Below are 24,024 nucleotides of genomic sequence, written 5' to 3'. Positions count from 1 at the left end.
ACAAATAGCATGGTGATGGCTGCTCAGTAGCACAGGTTCTGCAATAGGAATAGAGAGTGTCTTATCTTGCTGTGCCTCTAGACAATCAATGATACTTCTGAAGGGATGGAGGTTTTAAAACCTTAGAAAACTACTTTGTCATGTTCTGTTCCCCTTTAGGGGTGCAGCCTCACTGATTCCTGGAGAGAATAGTGCACTAACCTTAGCAGCTGGGAAGGCTTTAATGAGTTGAATACAGCTCTAGGGCTTTATAATGAGAAGATATAATCTTGTCTGTCAATAAAAAAAAAAGTATATTTAAGTATATTTTTTTCATGTAGGGTTAATTTTGTACATATGTAGATCTTAGTACTTGTTTACTAGTAAAATTCCAGAAACAACTAACAAGGTCTTTTAGGGGGCCACTGGTTTACTCTACTGGTTCTAAATCCATTTTTGTATTAGGAAGTATGTCAAATTTTTCTTCAGTTGGGTTTCATTTCTGTACCTATAGAGCTGAATCAGTAGAGGAGAAGCTGGAGCTTGAATTACAGAGAACCTCTCAAAGCGATAAGTTAATTGCAGTAGGTACACTTTGGTAGAAGAAAAAGGGTAGATAGGTTTAATCAGTGCATTTCAAGAGCAGCGCCGCAGTGGCTGCCTCTAGAGCTAGCAGCTTCATTCTTTCATATCCCAATACCATTTCCCTATTGATTATGCGGTGGCCTGGTACACAAGGAGCCTTGTATTAGACTGAAGTCACGATCAGTATCTTTATAAAGATTGGAAGTCCATTCTCCTCCCTGCTGGTTAGCGAGCTTTTCAGTTGACACTGTAACCTGATGAACATTGTATGTTGATTTGAGGCTGGGTAGTGTTACCAGGCTCTACTGGAAGCTTTTTCTTTCCCCTTCCCTCCCTCTCCCTCTTCCCCCCTGACTTTTTTTTCTTTTTTCTTTTGCATGTCTCACTTGGGGACTATTTGGAAAAAAGATTTGTAATCTTAGCCTTCATCAGACCACACAAGTCAAGAGGCTGATCCCCTCTTGGGCTTGTCAGCAGTCAGCTTATTCAGTACAGAATGTGAGCTGTGGTGGGAGCGGGAGAGCTGTGTTTTTAGCCCACACTTGTAGATCAGTGTCATGGGGGGCCAGCAACACCGTGCTGTTAAGCAGTGAGGGCTCATTATGTAACTTTCCCCTGTGGTCCCACAGCAAGGGCTTGAGGCTTCTGTTCTCAGTGAATGCCTGCAAGGAAGGAAGGGGAATGTTTGGCCTCTTTTGGCTCTGAATGCTTTCATTGAGACCCTGATGAGAACGCTTTCCAGCTGAGCCTTGTTGCATCCTTCACCCTTGGAATGTCTTGGGATTATGTGAGGGTGCAGAGAATGCAATACAGGCTCTGGAGGGTGTGACAGCCTGGATCTGCTCAATGTGGGTCCTTTTGATGAACAAATGTAACAGTCCTGAATTGATGCTATGTCTACCTTCTGAGTTCAAGTTGTTGCTTTTCTAAACTGATGACAACAACAGCAGAGATTATTAACTACTCCAGTACTCCCTTATTACCACGTGTCTGGCTGTGAAGATATATACTGAAGCAGAGCATTTACCAGCCTGGAGAAGTGCTGTAGTAAATGTTAAACCGTGTTGCTGACTCCTTGCTGTAAGTCAGAAGCAGCAGTGTTCCCTGAGGACTCATCAAGGCCCACAGAATTTTATTGCACCCTATGCTGTGTAGTAATGCCATGGATAGGGTTCAGAATAGTTACAGGAATACCTCTTTGAGAAAGCTGTTTATAAAAGTTCCATCCTCTAAACCACAGAGCTGCCAATTGCTAGTAACTTAAGGGACATACCCTTTATGGAGGGTGTTCAGAAGTTGGATGGGGCCCTGAACAACCTGGTTTAGTATTAGATATGGAGATTGGCCCTGCCTTTGGCAGGGGGGGTTAAAGCTTGTTGATCCTTGAGATCCCTTCAAACTCAAGCCATTCTACAATTATATGATTTGTCTGTGGAAGGTGGTCAGGTGAGTTACCAATAGCTAACAAAGGTTTCATGATTCATATGCTGCCCTCTTGTTCTTGGCAGCTCTGTCCACATGGTTGCTTTTTCAGTCAGGCTTCAGATCCACAAAGATACCCATGGCATGAGTTGCCTGGGAGCCAAGTGACCTATCTGGAACCATGCAAATACCTTCTTGCGTGGGGGCAGCAGGATGCTTGGCTCAGTGCTGATGTGGTAGGTGCCTTCTGGATCACTTTGGGAGGAAGCAGCCACAGGCACGTCCTTAGGCATTTTTAAAAGCCACAGCAAGTGGCATTGGAGCTCTTCTCACATATAGCTACACTCAGCAGCCCAACAGATTCCATCCTGACCACAGCTTCTTGTCTGCTCCATGAATTTTCCTGCACTCATTAGCCCCTCAACATGTCTCTGTCACCTACCCTTGGCAGAAACTGTCAAATCTTGTGCAACCTCTTCTCCCAGCTCCACTGTAGCAGATGTACTCTGTTGAATTAGAACTGAAGCATATGCCGAAGCATTCAAATTAGTTTGTGTAGGGAGTTACACATGCACACACACACAATTTAATGAAATTTAGCAGGCATGTTTGCAGCAGACTTCAGAGAAAAAGACTGTGTTGAGGACTTGTCATAAACACTCGTTCTACCACTTAAGCTATGCTGGCATATTTAAAATAGTATAACTGCCCATGGTTGGAGAACAGAGCTTTGCCTGATGCTAAGATGTCCCATTCTCATATTGTATATGAAACAGTCATGACAGTGTAGTTCTTTTTCCATTGAGAGAGTTGGCAGATTCTTACTACTTTTTTTCATGTTCTTGGTTTTTCTTCTCTTTTGCCTTTGTGTACCCCAAATATATATACTGTGCTAACAAAACAGAAGCTGATCTTGCAACTGGAGTGGAAATCTGCAACTTTTCTCCTGAAATTATTCCCAACTGAAAAGCTGAGCTGTGCTTTTACTTCCTGCCTTGTAAACTAAGTGAAATAAATGTTCTTTCAGGATTGCCATAATGCCCTAGGGTTACTGTGCATGGAGTTGTAGACATTCAGCACCCTTTAAGATAGATTTGAACTTTTGTGTTTTTTTTTTTTCTTCTTGGTTTTAGTTCATTTTCATGTGTTTGTAATGTTTTTATGCAGTTATAAATATATATGAAATACTTTACGTGAGAAATGTGTACTATATAGGAGTCTCTTGCATCTCATTGGAACCATTGGAAGTGATAAAATCCTAGAGAAGCATATTTATGTGCTGAATTTCACTTCTAAAGAAAAATGTCTTTGATATCTTACATCTCATTTAAGAGGTTCCAGGGATCACAGGCAATAATTACAAGTTACTCCATGCTCACAAAAGAAATTAAGCAAAAATTAGATTAGATAACTTGATAATTAGATCATTAACAAGTTGTTAATATAATTGTGTTAATGGAAACGGCTATAAATACAAAGCTATATCTGGTTACTCTCTGATATTATTCCATCAAAGATGGGAAACTTTCACGTGCAAATATAACCCACCCTGACTGTTAAAATAAAATTTCAAAGTCTTGCACTGGGATTCTTCTTTGCTCAGTTCTCATTACTAATGGAAACAAAACCAAATACTAGTAATAATAGTAATACACATCCAGTGCATTGGTATGGAATTGATTAGCCTGAATGTGGGATTAGTAAAGCACAGGTGAAACAGACTGGCAGACTCAGAGTGGCAAGGGCAGAAGGTGTTTGCTTGGTCTGGGGCTTCTGTACATCTAGCAGCCCTAGGTACCCTGGGGCAGGACTGCAAGAGGCTGTGCAAACCAGAGGAGAGAATATAGATACTGTCTTGCTTGAAGGGAAGAAGTAGGATGGTGGTGTGCTCTTCTCTGAGGAGAAAAGATTTCCAAGATCCTGTCACTGAAATGTAGTTTGATGTTGGATAGAGTGGGAGTCTGAAAAATCCCAAGGCGGGACCAAGCAGGGCAGTCCTTCTATGGGTGGAGAACTTGGAGTGAGAAGGAGGTTGAAAATGGTAACTGGCCAAATATTATGGTGGGGAAAAAAATTTAACAGATGGAAGTGGGACAGTGAGAGCTGACACGGCTAGACAGCAGGGGATACTAGCTGCCCATGGCGATAGTTGCTGTCAACACCTGGTGTGTGGCTACTACATAAAGCAGCAGCCTGCTGCAGGCCGTGTATGTGTCAAGGAGGATGTTTCAAACAGGTGCTGTCAAACCTCAGAGCTGATTGTGGGATGCTCTTATGCAACTTCTTTCCAATTGAAATGCAGCATGAAACCTTTTGGGAAAGCGGAGTAGGGTACAACACACTAACAGATGTGGTCTTCCTTCTAAGTCTGCAATTTTAGATCTTTGCTGACTCTGTCAGTTAGCCCTTCAAATTGTTTGTATTAGAAATCAGTTGAAAAAAAAAAAAAAGCATTTCTTTGCTTTCCCCTCCCCTCTTTCTCACCATCAGCTTCAAGTAGGTATCACATCTTTTTAGATTGTATAATGATCTTGAGACTGTTCTCCACAGTCTTACCTAGCCCTCCAGCTTTCACACTGCCTGCTTGCTTGATCTTGGGTCTAGTCATGTGAAGGAAATAGCTCCTAAGGAAGGCATGTCACACCTCTGTGGTTGCTGAGATTTATGTTCTTTAGTTAGTTGGGATAAAAAAGCTGTTGGAAATCCCCAGTCAGGACTTGTGTGAGATATGAATGCTGCTGAGTGATAAGAACAGATCTGTGTGCAGCTTAGAATGCTCCACGTATACAATGATTTGAAAATAATTTCAGAAGGGAGACTTGTTCCTCTTTCCAAATTACGTTTTTAATGTTATCTATCAAATGCAAACTGAAAACAGTGGAGAAGCAGATATACTTCAAATTCTCATGCATCTCTGACTGTGAGCTTGCGTGGGAGAAACTTCATTATTGCCATGAAGTGACTGTTTTCTTTGTGATGTACTTTCCCAAAGGTTAGGAAGAAAATTCATCTCTTTTCCTAGATGGCACACAGGTGAACTCCATATGATTTGAATAAAATTGGCAGATTTTTACTTGAAATTTTGTTAAGATTACTTGAGTTGTCTGGTGTTTTTATATTCTAGGACATGAAAGAAAGCCAAATTCAAGTGTGAATTTCAAATGGCTTTGTTAAACTGCAGCAAACCTCTGCATGTAGAAACACCTCAGGTTTTATCTGACCTTAATAAGAGTTGCAGTAAGGCTTGTGATGTGCTGATTCCAATTGTTTCATACCTTTGGCCTTCCCAACTCCTCACCAGCAAAGCTGAGAAGGATAGAAATTTGATAGCAGCATAAAAGAAACTATGAAAATGATCCTGAGTGAGGAGAAAATGATCCTTTCTTGAGAAGAGCATATCCAAGATGAACAAAGAGTAGCTCAGCTTGGAATCTCTGCATGAAATGCAGGTAAGTGCAGATTAAAAAAAAATAATATTCACTCAACTTTCAGAAACAAAACCAAGTGGAGAAAAGACCGTCAGACATGCAAAAGTGAATCTCTATACCCATTATAAAAATAATCGATAATTTCAAAAAACAGTGATTTCTGTTCATTTACCTTCAGTTTGAAGATACTGTTTTCTTAGCATGGAGAGAAAAGTACATAAAAGAGCATGCAGGGATAGTTTAAAAAAAAAAAAACGTAATACAGAAGTAAGCAGAATAGGACAGAAATCTTTTGATTTTCTGATGAATGTCAATTATGTATGTGCTGAATCTGAAAAAAAGGTTTGATAGAACTATATGCTGAATAGCTCTTCTGAGAATGAGAAAGCTTTGAAATAAAATAATTCTGCTAATGATTGTTTACTTAAAAAGGATATGATTCTTATGTTTGAATAGCATTTACAAGAGATTTCAGCTTGTTGCAAATCTGTTTATAAATCAGGAATAGAGGAAGCACATAGGTGTCGTGAACACTGTCCTGATCTCCACAATTACGATGGATAGTTAGCATTCTCCAAGTATAAAAGTTATTTGAGAAATCACTGGTTGCAGTGTCAATAGCTGCTCAGTACTGGAGTTCATCAAAGAACTGTAAAGCTCTTGTCACAGGAAAAGCAAGCTAAGTTTTGAGAATATGGAGATGTTTTATAAGAGTAATTGTTACCATAGCCTGGTTGGAGGTTCGCGCTATCTGCTTGATGATCATCAAAGCTCCGTACATAGCAATGGATTTAGACTCTTTAATCCAGTGATTAAAGAGTCTAAATATCTAATTGATAATGCTAATAGTTCCTAAGTTCTTAAGAGCATCTGAATCATCTAATTCTAACAATAATTGATCAAATTTGTAGCCAGCTCCCAGCTCAGTGAAGAGGCAACAATAGCAAGTGAGTTCTGTGAGATAGCTGGAAACTTGAGCAAAAATGCATCCGTGATGCATTTAGTTTTGATGAATGATGCAAGACTACTTGTGGCAATGATGCAGGAAAGTACTAGGTCAAGGTGAATAATCAATTGAATGCAAGCTCAGAGTGTGCTCTGGTGGTTAAGAAAGCAAATGCAATCCTTCAGTATTCAGGCTGGAAAGTACCAGATAGGAAGGAGAGAATGGAGCTACTGTTTTTTATGGCACAACTGGAAAGGTTAGTGCTATTTTTGCTTGTTTCTCTTCTTTGTGCATAAAGAAGCAGCTGAAGAATTCTGCCCCTATAGCAAGGGCTGAATTTGTCTACCACATACCTGTAGAAGCATCTCTCTGTGACACCTTTTGCATAGGCCACAGATTCAGCTTGGTCTGTAGAGCTCTAGGCATCTGTATAGCAGAGCTCATTGGGCAAGGCTTGGATCTGCACCACTGAGTGTATATTTAGATTTTTCCTGCTTCTATTCCATTTCTTCTTCCCAACCCAATTAAAAATCTGTCTGCTGTCTATCTATCAAATAGTAACACAAACACCTGCGAACCAGATGTGTACAGCTGTAAGACTGTCAGTGCTGATCCATCATCAGAGCCATAAGCCGATTCATTGGACAGTTAGAAAACAATTTGTTTTTCCCTTTTTTCTGTCCCTCCTGCCCATTTTTAATCCTCCTGTTTTCCCAGTGTTTACTCTCTACTGCTTCCTGCTGCAGTAAGTTTGTGGGATGAGCCTTGCTCAGACTTTATCTGTCTCTTTCAGATAATAAAACAAAGAACCTAAACCATAAGAGTACTTCTTTTTTTCTGGCTGCAGAATGACTGGTTTGTACTGACAAATGATAAAGTCATTATGTATGCTAGCTCATGAAAAACTCCTTGAGAAACAGTACTGTGAGAGTTACACCAGGCAGGATTATAATTTTCTTCCCTCACCTCTCTGAAAAAAAATTATACCTGTGGGATGCAAAAATGTTGTAGAGAGATTAGTTGTAGAATGGGAAGCAGTCTTGTGGCTTTTGTGAAGGTGAAGGCTCGAATCAGCAGGAAAAAGCAGTTCCTCAGACTTGAGGGACATAAATGGTAATAACTACAGAGGCAGGATATAGTAACTCTGGAGGTTTTACTGCAGCTCTCTTTGCAAGGCTTTTTGAAAACAGGCTGATGTAAAAGGTCTTTCTTATTCTCTTACACTTTCCTTACGAACTTTGTGTCCTTCTGATCTACTTACAACTCTTCAGTCCAGTAACAGTGCTTGCAGGGGGATTTTTCTGCTGGAGAAAGGAGATTGTTTCAGAAGGACAAGAGGGAAATAGTCTCCCTTTCTAGCAAATTATCTGAGAGAATTTCATCTGCTCAGCTGACGTGGTAATGAATAGTTTATGAGAGTATGACAGATTATGGGAGTAAGGTAAATCTCTTATAACAGAGAGGGTAAGGCAGTGTGGTCTTGCGCAGAGAAGGTGCCAGTTGCTATGTACGGAGCAAAAGAAAAAGGGAGGCCATCTCACTGTGCTGTTAGTCTTGCTTGTGCAGAACTTGTGCTTTTACTTAGCAAAGCACTGCTTGCGCTAGCAGAGTTCCTGCCTCCTCAGATAATTCAGATTATTCAGTTTTAGCAAAACCAAATGACTTTTATCTGAAGGTGATACTACTTTATCAGTGGTATGGTACTACTAATTTATAGTCAGTATCTACCATGTCATGCTTACTTGAGGGAAAAGTCTTACTGACTTCAGCTTATTTGAACAAACATTTTCTTTAACAGAAGTGGTGCTGTTGTAACCGTGAAGAAGATTTTTTTCAACTGTTAGTGTTGTGGGATGCTGAAAACAGAAAATCTGAAATGTAGACTGGATGATGAGAGGATATGCTTAAGTTAGGGTGCAGATCACTTGGAATTTGTCATTTGTGCTGCAGTCCATGTTCTGACTGATCTCCTGAAACTTTCAGACCTCTTACATGGTTTCGTCTGTTTATTCTAGCAATGGGAGTTTATAGTAATGCTGTTTATACGAAAGATGGGTGAACCATTATAGCGAGTGGAGAGATCATCATGAACCTTTGCCCTGAACTCAAATCAAACTTTGTGACTTTTAAGTCCTGTTTCAGTGGTCAGTGTCACTGTACTTTGTTCTGTCAGGACTGGAAACAAGTGCCAAAATATAAATGGTGTTTCCAGTGTCAGCCTCAGATTTCACAAGCATATCTACTGTCATGAGAGAGTTTATGGAGTTTGAGACCTCACAAGCTTTGGTGGTGAGCTTTCTAACTAACTGAGCTTAGTGCAGCTTCCCCAATAGGGTTTGCCTATCACTATGTCAAATATGCCTATGGAACAAGATACTATTTTTGAAATAATAAGCATTCTTTGGGGGAAATGTGTGCAGATGACTGCTTGTGGATGAAATACTAAAACATAAATGTCATGTAGCTACATTTTCCTGCTTTTCAAGCAATGACCATCCTGACTTGACCTTTCTCCTATACATGTTGCAAATCTGTTGGCTAATTCTTCTATGAAATTATGTTGGAGCTGTCTAGTGCAGAATAACAAAGTAAACTTTGTATTTGACAACAAAATATGACTACGTTTCTCCAAATTTATTTGCTGTTGAGGAGGTTTCATGGTTTCACATTCCATACTTGGATCCAGTTTTGAGCAATCCATCTAGTAGAGTCTGATTAGTAGAGCCAATTATAGGAATAATCAATTCAGGTGGTGTCTGTTTTCCTCCTTTTTATTCCCAAGGAGGAACTGTATTCCTTCCTCTCTCTGTTTATTGTTGTATCAAAGAATGATCTGATGTTTGTTTTAACAACGAGATGACGCTGAATTCAGTGCTGTCCAGCACTCCTTAGAACTGGTGTGCTACTTGAATATTTATATCATACTGACATTTGCTTACTTTAGAGAAAGCTTTATTTCCTTGGAATATTTATCATAGTATCTAGGAATTTTCATGTTAAACTGCTGCTGGATCTGAATGTTGTATATAATTACCTAGGTTCAAGGCCAGTTGCCTGAGGGAAGTTGATTTTCAAAGAACAGAACCAGCTCTGTGGCATTAGCTAGCTGAAGTAAGAGCTGGCAAGGATTTTTCTTGGACTGACATTGAGCAGCCTGGAAACAAGATTTATACCTCACTTCATGTGTATGGATAGCTTTGTCCGATGTATTAGGGGAAAATTAGAGAAGCCTCTCCCTGCATACCTGGCACCATTGGTGGCAATGATGTGATATCTGATGTGATCTGTTGACCTAGTTATGGTCTTGGATAGAAAATAAGATTTGACATCTTTTCCTTCCTGCTTTTTCACTCCTGATCTCCATCAGTCTTTTTTTCTGATGGTTCAGGGCAGGGAGGTTGGTGCAGAATTCAATTCCCGCCTTTCTGATACACTGTGATGCTCTGACCCCCCTTTGTACGTGGAACAGTAACATCCACTTTGAGATCTGATCAGATCTCAGCCTCTTGTTGTTTCCCATAGTTTATATGACTCTCTTGGGCTTCTGGGGCTAAAACTGCTCTTTTGCTGCTGTGCATAAAGAAGCGCCATGATTTATGAATCAATTAATCACTGCATGCTGAGGAGTTGTTCATGGTAGTTAAACAGTGAAAATAAGATGCTTGAGTATATAATAAAGATGGATCATAATGAATATGGCCATCTACTGCTGAATTCTCTTCCTCTACTAATTTTATCCCAATACTGCTAAACTATCGGTATATGAAATCTGTTTGTCTTTGATGGTATTGAGTTCATCCAATTGCTTGACAAAAGTGGTCTCTATTTCTGTGATTTTTTTTTTTCTGAGTCTTCTGGTTTGATTTCACTTTGCTGCCAAATCTGATAAAGCTTCAAAGCAGAAAAAGAAAAATAGACTCTGATACTGCCTGTAAATTTTTTTCACAGTTATAATAAAGTCTACCTTTGTGTCCCCAAAACTTAAGGAGAGGAAGCCTGGCCTGTAACCACACTTAATTGAGTGAAATTTTCCTAGCAATAAACTGAATATGAAGTTTTATTCCTTCATCTACTTTACCACACGTGCTGATCTAGAACTCCTGGTTTTTTTGCATGTAAGAGATAACTTCAGACTAGTGCATAAAAAATACTAGTTTCCATTACATAGCTGTTATTGTTTGCTCTGTTTAACCCACACATAATTGCTCTGCGTTTGTAAGACTGCAAGACACTGTAAGAACTAATCAAGTTTGGTGAGAAGCCCTGCTATGAATGCAGTTTGGCTTCATGATTTACTGAAGTGCTGTGCAATCTGAGCCAGCAGTCAATGACTGTAGTCAGATTAGAATGGCATATTTAAAAATCTATCCATTAGTTAAGGATGTGAGGCAGGAGGCAATCCGGTCACATGATTTTGCCCCCAAAATATATTTTCCAAGGAGGAAATTGTTCATTACAAATGGTGAAAAGATAGTGAACCTTGCTGATTTCATTGGAGTTGCTCTTGATCTTACCTGCGTAACTAAGAATAGATTTCATTCAAGTTAGAAATTAGGTGCAGTGGTGTGAAGTGAGTTAATTCATTTTCCCTGCCATGCAGTGAAATTTGTAGTAGAATTATAATACTTGTAATTTATCAGTAAAGTAAAAAGTATTTCTTTTCAACATAAACTAGTTTCTCATTTTGTTTAACCTGCTGCTGGCATATATTAACTGTATCTAATGACTTCTGTTTGCTTGCTAAGTTGATCTCATAATTTGGCTTTTGAAATGCACAATCAGCAGTAATAATGTCTCGCTGCACTGACAGTAGTTAAATATTTCTCTCTGTTTCCCCTTCTTCTCTGTTTTTTAGGACCCAGGCTTCTCTTCAGTGATTCATGACAAACTCCAGGTTCCCAATACTATTCGGAAGGCATGGAATGAGAAGGACAACAGATGCGACGTTTGTGCCACACACTTGAACCAGCTGAAGCAAGAGGCCATTCAGATGGTGCTGACCTTAGAGCAGGCTGCCAACTCAGAACGTTACGATGCCTCTCCAGGATCCCCACCACCCCTCTCTAATATTCCCACACTAGTTGGTTCCCGGCATGTGGGCAGCTTGCAGCCCAGGGACTGGGCATACATGCCTGCTCCTTACGCTACATCTAATTATACAGGCTTTGTTGCCAACAAACACAGTGGAAAACCCAACAGTCTAGGAATTGTTAATGGGGTGGAGAAGAAAAATGGCTCTCCTGGACACCAAGCCAAGGTCAGCTTTCAAATGGCCACCAGCCCCAGCAATGGTAACGTTCTCAATTCTGTGGCTATCCAAGCTCATCAGTACCTCGATGGCACTTGGTCTTTGTCGAGAACGAATGGCGTTACTCTATATCCCTACCAAGTAAGTAGTTTTAAACAACAGTGCTTTTCCTCCCTCCCTACAGAAGCTTGCAGGGGCATGTTAACACTGCTTGGTCCTGTTGAGGAGAAGTAGAGCCATTCACATACTAAGGACCGGAACAAGAAGGGTTTTAAATTCTCTCTTACCTGGTAGGGAATGGAATTGTCAGAGACAGAGATCATGACCAATATTCATTAGAACTATTTTATTAATGCAACTGTTATTAATAATAGAACCAAACTGTTGTTGTTAATAACCAATAACTAGTCACACAGTGCATTCATTTGTTCCTTCACTCAGATCATGCATCTCATTCATAATATTTGGTTGGAGATTGAGCTTATGGCTGGGAGGCCAACCACACTTGTTTATTTATGGGAAGCAGTGCTGATGTACCTGTACTTCTGGCTGGGTATTCGTGAAGTATTCATAGTGTCTTTTTGGTTCGTCATTTGCATATATGGTCCTATTGTCCTTGGGTAGCAGTTACCACATGTGTTGATGTAGCTCAAAGTTACCTACGTTCTTATTTTTGCTAGTCTGTGCTGGTGGCCTTCTACAGATTAAACTGATTCTTGATGTTTTGATGTTTTAAGTTATGAACCAACTATAAGATAGGTCCCTAAATTAATACTTAAAAGTTTCTTGGTATGAGAGTGACTAACATCACTGCCTGAAATAAAACAATGTTATTCATAAGCATTAAGTTGTTGCTATGCACGAAAGAAGATGTGGTAAAACTAGTAGTGCATTGGAATTATTTTACCTGGAAAATATGTGACTTTACAGGTTCACTAGAGCATAGATCCACAAAACTGAATCACATTTGGGCAGGTTTCTATGTAATCACAGTTTGATCTAAGAAAAAAAAAAATGTTAAGAAAACTGAGTAATAATTTTTATTAGAAAAATCAGTTCAGTCTCATTGCATTCATGATTGTTTAACTCATCTTCTATGAAAATGTCTTTATTTTATCTTTTAATAATGTTTATGATTCCTAGGCAGTTTATTTTGTCTTAAAAGTACTAAGGAGAATCTAATACTCAAAACTTTCTGGACAGATACCATTTGACTTTACTTAGCACAAAAACTGTTCCCTAGCATTTTCCTCTCCTTTAGCTAAACTTGAAATAGATAGTATCTGCAGTCTGCTAGCAGGTTGAATGCCTTCCCCAAACCAAACAAAAAAAACCAAAACACCAAAAACCCTACTACCCCAGCAATGCTGGTTTGTGATGGAAGGGTTGAGAGTAGATTTTATAATCTCTGTAAGAATTAAAACCTTCAAATACTGAAATTCTCACTTTACTCAAGTGTCATATTTAATTGTCCAGTCAGGGAATTATAATGATCTTCTTAAACACCTTGCAAGGATTTAGTGTTTGGTTATGTAGTATCTGTATCAGACTGAAAATTAATCAAGAATAACTTTAGCAAGTGTAACCTGAGGTAGTAAGGAGATGCAAGCTTTGATTTATTTTTTTCTGCTCTTAAGTACAGAAAACAATTTTGCTTTTTTTTTTTTTTTTTTTTTTTTTAGAACACTTTAGTTCTCTCTCCCCCATATGTATGTGTTTCATTATTTTCTTACTATTGCAGTTACAAAATCCTGCTGGAGAAGAGCACTGTGAGGATTAATCTGTTATCCTATCTTAATTAGAACCCCAATTTTATTTATTCAAAGTAGAATTAAAGAAAGAGAAACACTAGTTATTTCTAAATATATATATATTCATTTTTTCTTAAGAATAGTGAATAAATAAATTTCACTGTGTATTAGTTTAGAAGAATAGAAAATAATTGAGAGAATCTATTGGGATAGAAAACCTTGCACCTCGCACAGAAGTACAGTGCTCTTCTTTCTGCATTATAATTTAGTCAAACTGATGTTCAGGGAGAACTCAGTCTCATTGCTCTAGACTTAATGGCGCCTGTTTGTAGGCACCTCCCATTGTAAATTAGCTTCTGTTAGACAGTCCAGATAACTTGACAGAAATGGTTGAGTACCTTGAAACATGACCTTATTTTCTTCCTGCATTATCAGCAAAAAGCGAAACACAGTAGACTGGAAGAGGCAGTCTGTGCCTCAGAACTGATTCATTACAATTTTAGTCACTAAAAATATTCCTAATATTGTAATTTCTAGGATGTTGGTTGTTTCTTAGGATCTTCTCTAGACTGCTTTGGGATGGATGAATTGCAGCTTTTGTTTCGATTCTGCTGGAATAAATAAGTGTTGTGATATTGTAGGGCTCAGATGCTGCAATAGCATAGGGTAAGTCTTAAATGATACCCACTATTCAATCAGTTCTGCAGAAAAAGTAGTTGCTATCAGGAGTAAAACAAATGCAAGTTTATAGATTAGTTGATTTAGTAATTTAGTATACGTTTACAGCCTGAGAAACAGAAGTAATAATGTCTAACTGGAGATCTTTGTCAGATGTAAAAGAACCTCTGTCATGATACTGACAGTTCAACACTGGAATAAATTTTTCAGAGGCATGTTGGGAACTCACTGTTGGTACCTCTTTAGAATGAGTCAGAGAATTATCTGCTCAGAATTGTTTAGGCAAAACTGACCCTACCTGGCGATTACTCCAAATGACCCCATCGGTCCCCACCAGTCTTGTTTTATGTAATTCCACATTTAGCTACACTTTGACTAGACCTAAAGATCTACTTCCAAAAACTTGCGATCCCAACTCACAAATGAACAGCTGATGCAGGTTTCTCCAAGGAGTTGAATCAGACTTTGCTGGCAGGTGGTTCTCTTATGAAACAGGGAATTGTATCCAGAGGAAAGAACTGATTAGTCTTAAAATGTATGACCCATTAAGAATCTCCTATTAACACTGGAATGCTGAAATGGTTACTTTGTGAGGGTAACTGTAACCCATTTCTGTCAAATATGTGACAGAAAATCCAAGCCAAAATTCAGTACAATGAGTAGAGTCTGGAAACTGTGCTCTTTCAGTCACCATAGGAGAGCATTTGGATAAATACCACAGAGATCAGGCTATGATTTAACACTTATAAAAGCTTCTCTTGATCTCTTTATGTCTCAAAGTAATTTCAGTCCTTCCCCGCTAAGAGGAAATTGTTGAAATTGTTGAGATTTTACCTTTAATTATTTGTGCAACTGCTAATGTGAAATCACAGCGTTAAGTACACTTCTCTTGCTTACCGGTTATCATATAATGCTTTTAAAGAATGAGAAACTATTGAGTTTGGGATGCTGTTGCAGGAGTCATAAATACCTTGATGAGATGACTGCTGCTACTCATTTTTATACAGACTGTATTCTAAATTGAATGCATAACTTTTCTATTACTTTGTTATCCGAAGCTGCTAAAAATCTGCTGGTTCAGCTATTTTACCACCACATTAAAGAAGAGATTAAATAAATTAATAGATTAATGAAATAGATTTGAGTCTTTAGTAGTTCAGACTTACTTTGCTTTTGAGGGGAAATGAGTAGACAATAGGTGAGTAGATTGAAGTGGTTGCGGTAAAAAGCTTCGGAGTAAAAGTGCACCTCTGTTTTGCAGTAGTCATTCTTTTTTACAATCAGCATCCTCTTTTAGCCTGAATTAACTGAAAGTTTGTAGATCTGAGTGACCGGAAGGTAAGAGAATAAACAGATCTATGAAGCGCCAACAGCTTCAGGAACAGTGTAGGCTGTGGAAGGGAAGGCTGGGGAACAGACAATGTGGCTGTTGGTGTGGGTATGGTGAGTACCTCCTGCTTCTAATGTTGAGGTTGTAAAGTTTGAATTTGGTACAGAAAAAGATGTATACGTAAGGCTTTGAGTGGGGATATTGTGATCATAATGATAGTCAATGAAAAAGTACTTCTTTCTTTACTGCTCTTGAAAAGACCCTTTTGACCAAAAGTTTGGAAAATGAAATCTTAAACTACATAGTGCCTCTTGGCCTCAGGCACAATGATCTCAAGTCTATTGAGAAAATTATCAAAGGCTTTGTTTGTGTACAGTTGATGAAAGCCTACTGTGCTTTCTGTTTCCTCTTTATTTAAAATATGTGTTTAGAAGAACACTGTTCTCTGAGAAAGAACCAGCTTTTTATGGAGTTCTGCGGTGATGAATGATTTGTTTGGAGTTTACTTAGGTCATGGCTGTCTTATAACACATCAGTTCTTTCAGGCACAGAGTTTTAAAAAGAAACTGGTAATGATTAGAGTTGGGCACAAGATGAAGAGTTCAGATACAGAGCCAAAGCCTATGTGTGGGGTATTCTCATCCAGGATTTTGATTTCAAGCTTTTTTCTTAGTCTCTACTGTCTAATTTCTTTCTTTTCCATTTGCTGCTGCTGTTGCTTCTTCAAGTGTTCGATGTAATAAAGCTAAAATGTTAGTGATTGCTACAACACTGCAGCTTTTGAAACATATAGTGCAGGGTACAGAAATCATGTTACTTGTTCCACCTCTAGGTTGACAAGTGTCTTCCTAGAGTCAGACCCATTTTGCCAAAGCATCTTAACAACAGAGGAAAAGGAGATCTATATACTGTCTTTTCTAATACCATATTCTTAAATGACCACACATGATTCTGTACAAGATCTGTAATACAGGAGTTTTTTTGTCTGTGTGCAGTTTGATTTTGGTCCAGAATTTGTTGGCTTATTTTCAGTCACTGAATGTGTGAGACCTACATTTGAGTATGGTGGCTCCCTGAGTAATGTAGAAAAATTTGTTCCTCTTACTGACTGATCATAAATGACAATGCTGAGAAACTCTTGTACTTATTTTTTGATTTTTATATTCAGTCACCTGGACTCCAGCAGTGAACTAACTCAGAGAGAGACTGTAGACTGACTGTGCAGGAATTCTGTTTCCGAAGCTTGTTTGACTGGGCCAAGAAACAGATTGTCAAACAACTTCATTGACACTCAAATTAACATCCTCACTTTAATATCTCAGTTGCCCTTATTCTTCTTGCATTAGTTATCTCTGAAGTAGCTTGCTTCTGACTAAAAAGCCTTTTTAATCCACATCATTAGTAATAAGATATGACCCTACTAAAGTCACAGTATGTCATCAGCTAATGTTTTGCCATGATTGTTTGATCGTTCAATTTGTATATTAGACAAATTGGTTATTTGTATTTCATTCTATCCATCCCCTTGACTAACAGCCCAATTGTGTATGGATTCTCTAACACCATCAGGTGAAACTGAAGTCCTTGCTAACTGATGGGAGGGTTTCCTTTTTGCATTGCTCTGGGGTGATCTTGTACAGCATTTTTGTGCTTGACTTAATGACTTTAGAATTGTTACTTTCCCCCTTCATGATAGCAGGATGATGAAGGGAAGAAAGAAGTAGAAGGTATCCCATGGACTGAAAAGAGCTAAGTAGGCTTATCCTATGAGTATGAAAACCCCATGACTCTGTTGTGATGTGAGGAAGAAATCTGTGGACTATTACAGGAGTGAGTTAATCCTGCAACTTAGTGAAAGCCAGGAGATCACACAATTAAGGAGGATTTGGAGTTTTGATTTTCTTCCCTACTTTATAGATTAAGAATTTTTTCCAAGTATGAGACCAGTTTCTTTTCTGAAATAATCTGTGCTCATTGCTTGTATCATTGAATAAAAGAATAAACTGAGAGAAGATATGGTTTAACAGTGAGGATAAATGATGCAGAAATGGGATAGAGATAGACAGACGACAAAGAGATTCATTACACATTTCTCTTTGTCTCCTATACCGTAAATAAGGTGGCACAGAACCACTGACCAAAAATGGTCAGCTTCTCCTCGTACTTAATTTTATAGTTCAGGAACATAGAGCTTCAAAAATTAAGACAGCGTATTCAGAAATGAGAAGAAGAAACATGCTTTTCGTGTGATATACAGTTCTGTGGAACCTAGTAACATAGAAATAGTGTTGATGCCAAAAGCTTAGGAAAGTACATGGAAGACGTATGTGCTTGTGTGAGCAGCTAAAACCAAAAGAAACAAATCACCACCAAAATCTTTCTGCTACCTGAGTAACAGTAATAATAATAATGTTTCCATATAACATAAGGTGATTGATGTCTTATATTCTCAGGAGATGTTTTCCTTTAAATACATGGCTAAGGACTAGTATTCTTGAAACCACCACAGAAGCTTTGCAATACAGGTGCAAGTAGGCTGCTTGGGAGAGGGATTCTGATGTGCTTAGCGCTTATGCTCTTTGTCTCTCTGTTCTAGAAGTGGCCCTTGAGGGCAGCTGGAGAGAGAGCCTAGATTAGAGCACAAACCTAGAGAACGATAAGCACCAGACGACAAGAGTGCTGCATTTTGGATGGATTCCTGTAACAAACAGTTTGGTGAAGAGAGTTTTTCCAAAATTTTCAACAATATTGCCGGGGCTCAGTATAGTTGTACATTTCATACTTTTATTTTTGTTCCTACTGCAGTATGTGAAGATTCATTACTTCTAAAAACTTTCTTGAGTTGAATCATTAGTATGAGCAATGTGCTGGTCTTTAAAGCTGCATAATAATTCAGACCAGAGACCAATATTACTTGTGTGTCTTGCTGTTGTTTCACATCTGTTGCAAAAACAGAGAAAATAGAGATGTTTGCTCAAAGGTAACTCATTCCATCTGAGATACAGGAAGAACAAAAGTTGACAAAAGAATTAAGAAATTTTTAGTAGTTTTCCTTTAGATTCCTAAGGGGATTCAGCCTTCACACGAAGAGACACAAATCTTGTCTCCATGATCGACACATTTGTTTCTCACATTGATGCATGGAATTAAGATTAGATTTAGGGACAACATAATGTGTTGTTCCTTTGATTTTGCTTAGGAATTAGGAGCTGGGCTTTTAATTATGAAGAATTACATTATTGTGCAAAAAATAAACCAACAAAGCTTTTTTTTTTTCTTTGATGCTATGCTTTTGAGAAGTAAGGAGCAAATAGTTAGGGGCTGATGTAACTCTGAAATGTGATTCCGCACAATTATTATGTAAAACCATTGTTTCCTTTTCCCTGAACTGTTTCTGAAACAGTATTTGAAATGGAGCATCAAATTCACCACTGGCATAACTCTTCTTTTAATTCAGCAGATTTGAAATAAAGCGATTGGTTTTTCCTCTGTCATGAAATAGTTGAGATGAAAATTTTTGGTGTAATGAGGAAAAAAGGTCAGTAGAATTGCCACTCTGGACTTTAAGAGAGAAAACTTTGAGCTACTTAGGGAGCTAGATAACGATGTCCTATGAGAATCTGCTTTAGAGGGTTTAGAGATCCATGAGAACTGGACACTTTTTAAGATAATTCTTTTAAAAGCACAATGGGAGGCAATCGTGCTGTGCAAGTGAGGCAGAAGACCAACTTGGCTGAATAAGGTTCTACGCTTGGAACTTCAGGAGGAAAAAAGAAGAGATTTCTGGAAACAAGATCAGGATTCAATTCAATTCAGGGAGTTTGTAGAGTTGGAGTTCACATTTGTAGGGAAAAAAGAGAAAAAGCTAAAGTTCAGTCTGAGTTGACACTAGTGTCAGTATGGTATCAGACAAGAAAAAAGGCTTTTATGAGTATTTCAACAATAGGTCTAAAGAAAATACTGGACTGGTACTTGATGAAGATGGTCACGAAGCAAATAGGGATGAGGAAAGGGCTTTTTTGCCTCAGTTTTTAATAGTAATGATAGATCTGACTGGTGGACAATCACTGGAGGTGTTTCCAAGGGCTCAGAAGTGGGGCCATTTCTGTTCACCATTAGTGATCGGGATGTGGGAATTGAATGTATCTTTAGCAAGTTTGCTTATGATAATAAATTGGGATGTGCTGTTGATTCTATGTAGGGGATGAGAGTTCCTGTAGAGAGATCTAGATTGGAGCACTGGGCAGTCAGCAATGGCATGAAATTCAGTAAGTGTAAATACTGTGTTCTGTACATAGGACAGAGTGATGCCAGACCGGAGGTACAGCCTGGAGACGCATGGCTGGAGAGCAGCCCTCGCAGATAAAGACCCAGGGATAATGATTGATAATAGGCTTAACATAGATCAGCATTATGCCCTGGCAGCCAAGACGGCAAATTGCATTTTGGGGTGCACAAAACCACAACGTAGCCCATCAAAACAGGTGATAGTCCCACTATATTTAACAGTGGTGTGGTCTTCAGTATTGGATACCTGGGCTCCACAATATAAAAAGGATGTTAAGGTCCTTGAAAGCATCTAGAGCAGTTCTCACTGGTGACAGGTTGCAGAACAAAGGGAAATGGCCTCAAGATGAGCTGGGGGAGATTTAGGTTGGATAGCAGGAAAAATGTCTTTATAGAAAGGGTTGTTAAGCACTGGAATAGGCTTCCCAGGGAGATGATTGAGTCACCATCCCTGGATGTGTTTAAAAACCATTTGGATGTGGTGCTTAGGGATTTGATTTAGTGGAGAGCTGTTAGAGTTAAGGTAGTATGGTTAGGTTGTGATTGGATTTGATGATCTTTAATATCTTTTCCAACCCAAATGATTCAATGATTCTAACAAAGCTGATAAAAGAGGGCTGAAAGGCATATCTTATGAGGGGAGTCTAAGGACACTTGAGTTGTCCAGTCTGTAGAAAAAAGAAGCTGAGAAGTAACCTCATCACTCTCTGCAACTTCTTGAGGCTTGGAATTAGAGAGGGAGGTGCTTCACTTATGTTTTTCTAGCTTCTCCCAGGTAACCAACAATACAGCATGTGGTAACAGCATGAAGTTACCTCAGGAGAGATTCAGAGTTAGCATTAGGAAAGATGTATTTACTGTGAAGGTTGTCAAACTCTGTAATAAGTTTCTGAGGGAGGCGGTTGATGACCCGTGCCTGTCAGTGTTCAAAAGGCATTTGGATAACACCCTAAATAATATACTTTAACTTTTGATTATTCCTGAAGTGGTCAGGTGGTTGGACTCAGTACTCTTTGTAGATCTTTTCCAACTGGACTATTTGATGTTCTGAAGCATTATAAACTTGAGAGATGAATGTTGTCAGATAAAATACGTTTGAGGCCTAACTCTATTTTCTCTTACTCCAGGAGAATTGTCTTGCAGCTGGCATGACATCAGTGTGGTAGAGATAAGAATGAGATCAATGTCCACTCTATAATACCTGGTCAGCACACCAGGTTCTCACACACCAGGAGTGTGAGAACAGCAGTGGTGATGGAAGTGGACACAGAATTTTCCACTCCAAAAGGAAAGGGGAAAAAAAAAGAAAAAAAGGAAACAAAGGCTTTGTTTTATAAAGAATTCACTAGAATGTTTACCCTTGGGAAGATCAAGGTTTTGGAAGTTTTAAATTGACCTATGAAATGTTTACTTTTTAGCATTATTGAAACTTATTATTTCAACAAGCTTCTGAGTCCAGTTTATATCTCTCACTTAATTTAACTCCTTATAAAAGTTGTTTTTTTTTTTTTAGCTCGCAACTCCTAATAAAAATAGTTCTAGCAAATGCTACAATCCTGTCAAATGATGCTCTGATTGATCCTAGGGAGCATTCCGTAATGATAATCTGCTGAAAAAATCAAGTGCTGAAACTACAAGCTTTTTTTTTTTTTTTTTTCCTAATTTTTCATAATACCTGTTACTATTGGATAGGATTGGATGCTGTATGCATGAAATCCATTGTAGATAGGGGTGATATGCAGGAGTATTTCAGTTCATACCCTCTGGGTTAGTGAAAGGGTTACACTGCCTGTTTTCTACAGCTGCAGTGGCTGTGGTGAGCAGAGCAACTTAGTGGTGGAAAGTGTTCTAGAACCCTGTGAATGTTTTATTTAATGTATACATATATTGATTCTGCCTCTGATCTTTTGGGCATCCTTGGTTTGTTTTCTTTGTTTGTGTATGCATGTATTTCTGCTTATACAGACACAAATACATCTTTTCTCTTAATTTCTTCTTAGTGAGACTCCTTTTCTGCTTCCAAAGGAACATGCTGAGAAACTTCAGAATAGATTCTGATGTAAAATCAATGTGAAATCAAGTTTGCTTCTGCATACTATAGAGCAGCAATCATGCTTTTATGCTTTTAGTGATGTTATGCCATCTTGCTGATGTTAAGAAAATCAAAGAATCAGAGAGCAGTGAGATTTAAAAGTTAATATTATGTATTGGGAAATGTTTCAGCCCCTCTTAAGAATACTTGTTTAGCAGTGGTTCTAGAAAGTTTTTCAAGAGTGGTTCATTATTACACTGTGTGTTGAATGGTCTTCTCCTGTTTGGAGCTGATTTATGTCCATCTTATATTCCCTTTGTCCTGGTGTCAATGACTGTGCAAAATAATTATTTTCTGTTAAATATGTCTGCAGAATACTTTGCAAAATGACAGAGACCTTTTTCCTCATGTATGTAGATTACATCACTGCACTCCCACTGACCTTGAGTTGGTGATCTTTCTTTTGGCATGTCACTGTGGAGCAGAAAATCGGTTAATGATAATCTATTAAAATTTAATTAAAATAAAGGCTTCCTTTCAAAAACTGATTTTAAAGTAATTTCTGAAACTTTCATGTTACAAATTGAGTAAACAAGTTGAAGAGGAAAAATCCAGAACATTTCACGAGCAAATACAAATTCTCTGTGGGGTGCTGAAAGCCAAAATGAAAATGGAAGATAACCATAAGGCATTTATTATAGTTCAACATGGTTTCCTATATTTCAGATGATTAGCTTGTTTGTTGTTATTATATTTGGACTTCATTAAATGCATTTAATTAAATCTATTGTAAATCTGTTTTATTCCTAGTGGGCCAGTTAATGTAATCTCAGTGTTTGCTTATAAAAAATATCAACCAACAGTTCCTGCCCTAATTTATCTTTAGGCCCTAGTGGAGTGTGCTTTGTCAGTTTACGTTACTGTACAAGCTCCTTGGGGCCATGACTTTTTGCTATGTAGAAGAAAGATACTCATTGCTGCTGTGACTAAAAGGTAGAGAAATAACTTGTTGAAGATTTTTTAGGGTGACTTTTATGAGGAAGAAATAAATAGCTATAAGATCTGACTATACACTTTCAGATAATTTTCATAAGCTGATATTTGCTCTTAAGCTTCTGGGTTTTTATTGTTAAGTTTTCTATTAATTTTATTTGTTTAATTGTTTAAATTTAAATGTTATCGTGTACTCCTGTCTCTTAGGCTGACAATGGAAAAACTGACCAGGGTATGTAAAGGATCAAGAATAAATGTTATCAGATGTTAATAGTAAAAGTTAGGGAATGATAAGGCTGCAGTGAGGCAATAATTAATATCAAGAACTGGAAAAACATGGTGTCGATCTATGTACTGTGAGCCGCTTTAGCCATCAAAATGCATACAAAGTGTGCCTATGAAGGAAAGAGTAAATAATTGGCAATATTTACTGTGAGCACTGCATTCCGTAGTTAAACACACAAACTAAGAAGATGCATAAGATTTTGCATGTGAGTGTAATTTATTTGTCTTTTGTCCTTCTTCTAGATAGCAAGTGACTGATATGAGATCAGCTTCATTCAAGCTGTATGTAGGCTACCCTTGGGTTGATCTGAATTCTGTTTAACTGGAAAATAATCCTTTAGGAATTAAGTGGTTATTATTTGTTCATCCAAGTTCTCATAACAGTTTATACTGACTGAATTTGAAAGAATATCTTCTTTGAGGGATTTTCAGTTTTAGTGCTGCAGGTTAAGAATGTTAAACTGTTTCTCCTCCTGCCTTTTCAGAAAGTACTGCAGAGCACAGCCAAACTACAGCCAGTAGCTCCTTTCCTTCTATCATTTGCTTTTCAGGACCATGCAAGTTTGAAAATGTCTGTAGTTTGTATTTTCCAAATTGATCACTGATTTTCTAAATGCTGTCTGAGGAAAGTAAAGGAGTTGCAACCTGAATCTTAAGTCAGTGGTGAGAAGAAAATTTTATTAATCTGATATTATTTAACTGGTCAGGAGAGATGAAGAATGGTATTAATTGCCCAGTCTGCAAGTGAGCGTGCACTAAATTCCACTTGAGAACTGATATCACGCTTCAAGTTCTTAGATTGACAGAGACCTACAGGGAAAAGTGGGAGTGTGGTTTCCTTACTTTAAAACTGTCATAGTGAAGATAGATTATGATGGTTCTTGCAGACCAAAATGTACTGGGAAAAAGATCATTGCATGGATTTGAATTAAATGTTAGGCCAGCTTTGGCTAATGTGATGTTCAGCTTGGGTCCCTTTTTAAAAAAAAGAAAAGAAAAAAAAAAAAGACTTGTGAATTGAAAATGGTCAACTGAAACAAATGTGCGTGAAATTGTGACA

The 24,024-nt window shown here is 38.2% G+C and overlaps 1 protein-coding gene across 1 annotated transcript in view; it reads left to right on the top strand.

The window, feature by feature from the left end:
* Positions 1-24,024, top strand: part of KIF26B (kinesin family member 26B) — a 279,410-nt gene that overhangs the window by 71,707 nt on the left and 183,679 nt on the right. Inside the window, exon 3 of the mRNA XM_085219592.1 lies at positions 11,216-11,749. Within this exon, the coding sequence (XP_085075718.1) occupies positions 11,216-11,749 (534 nt within the window). The remainder of the gene's footprint in view (positions 1-11,215; positions 11,750-24,024) is intronic.

This window comes from Meleagris gallopavo, chromosome 2, assembly GCF_905368555.1.
Source record: "Meleagris gallopavo chromosome 2, MGAL_WU_HG_1.1, whole genome shotgun sequence".
NCBI classification, from domain to species: domain Eukaryota; kingdom Metazoa; phylum Chordata; class Aves; order Galliformes; family Phasianidae; genus Meleagris; species Meleagris gallopavo.
The sequence above is the reverse complement of the archived record's forward strand: the minus strand, read 5'-3'. Positions and strand labels throughout refer to the sequence as shown.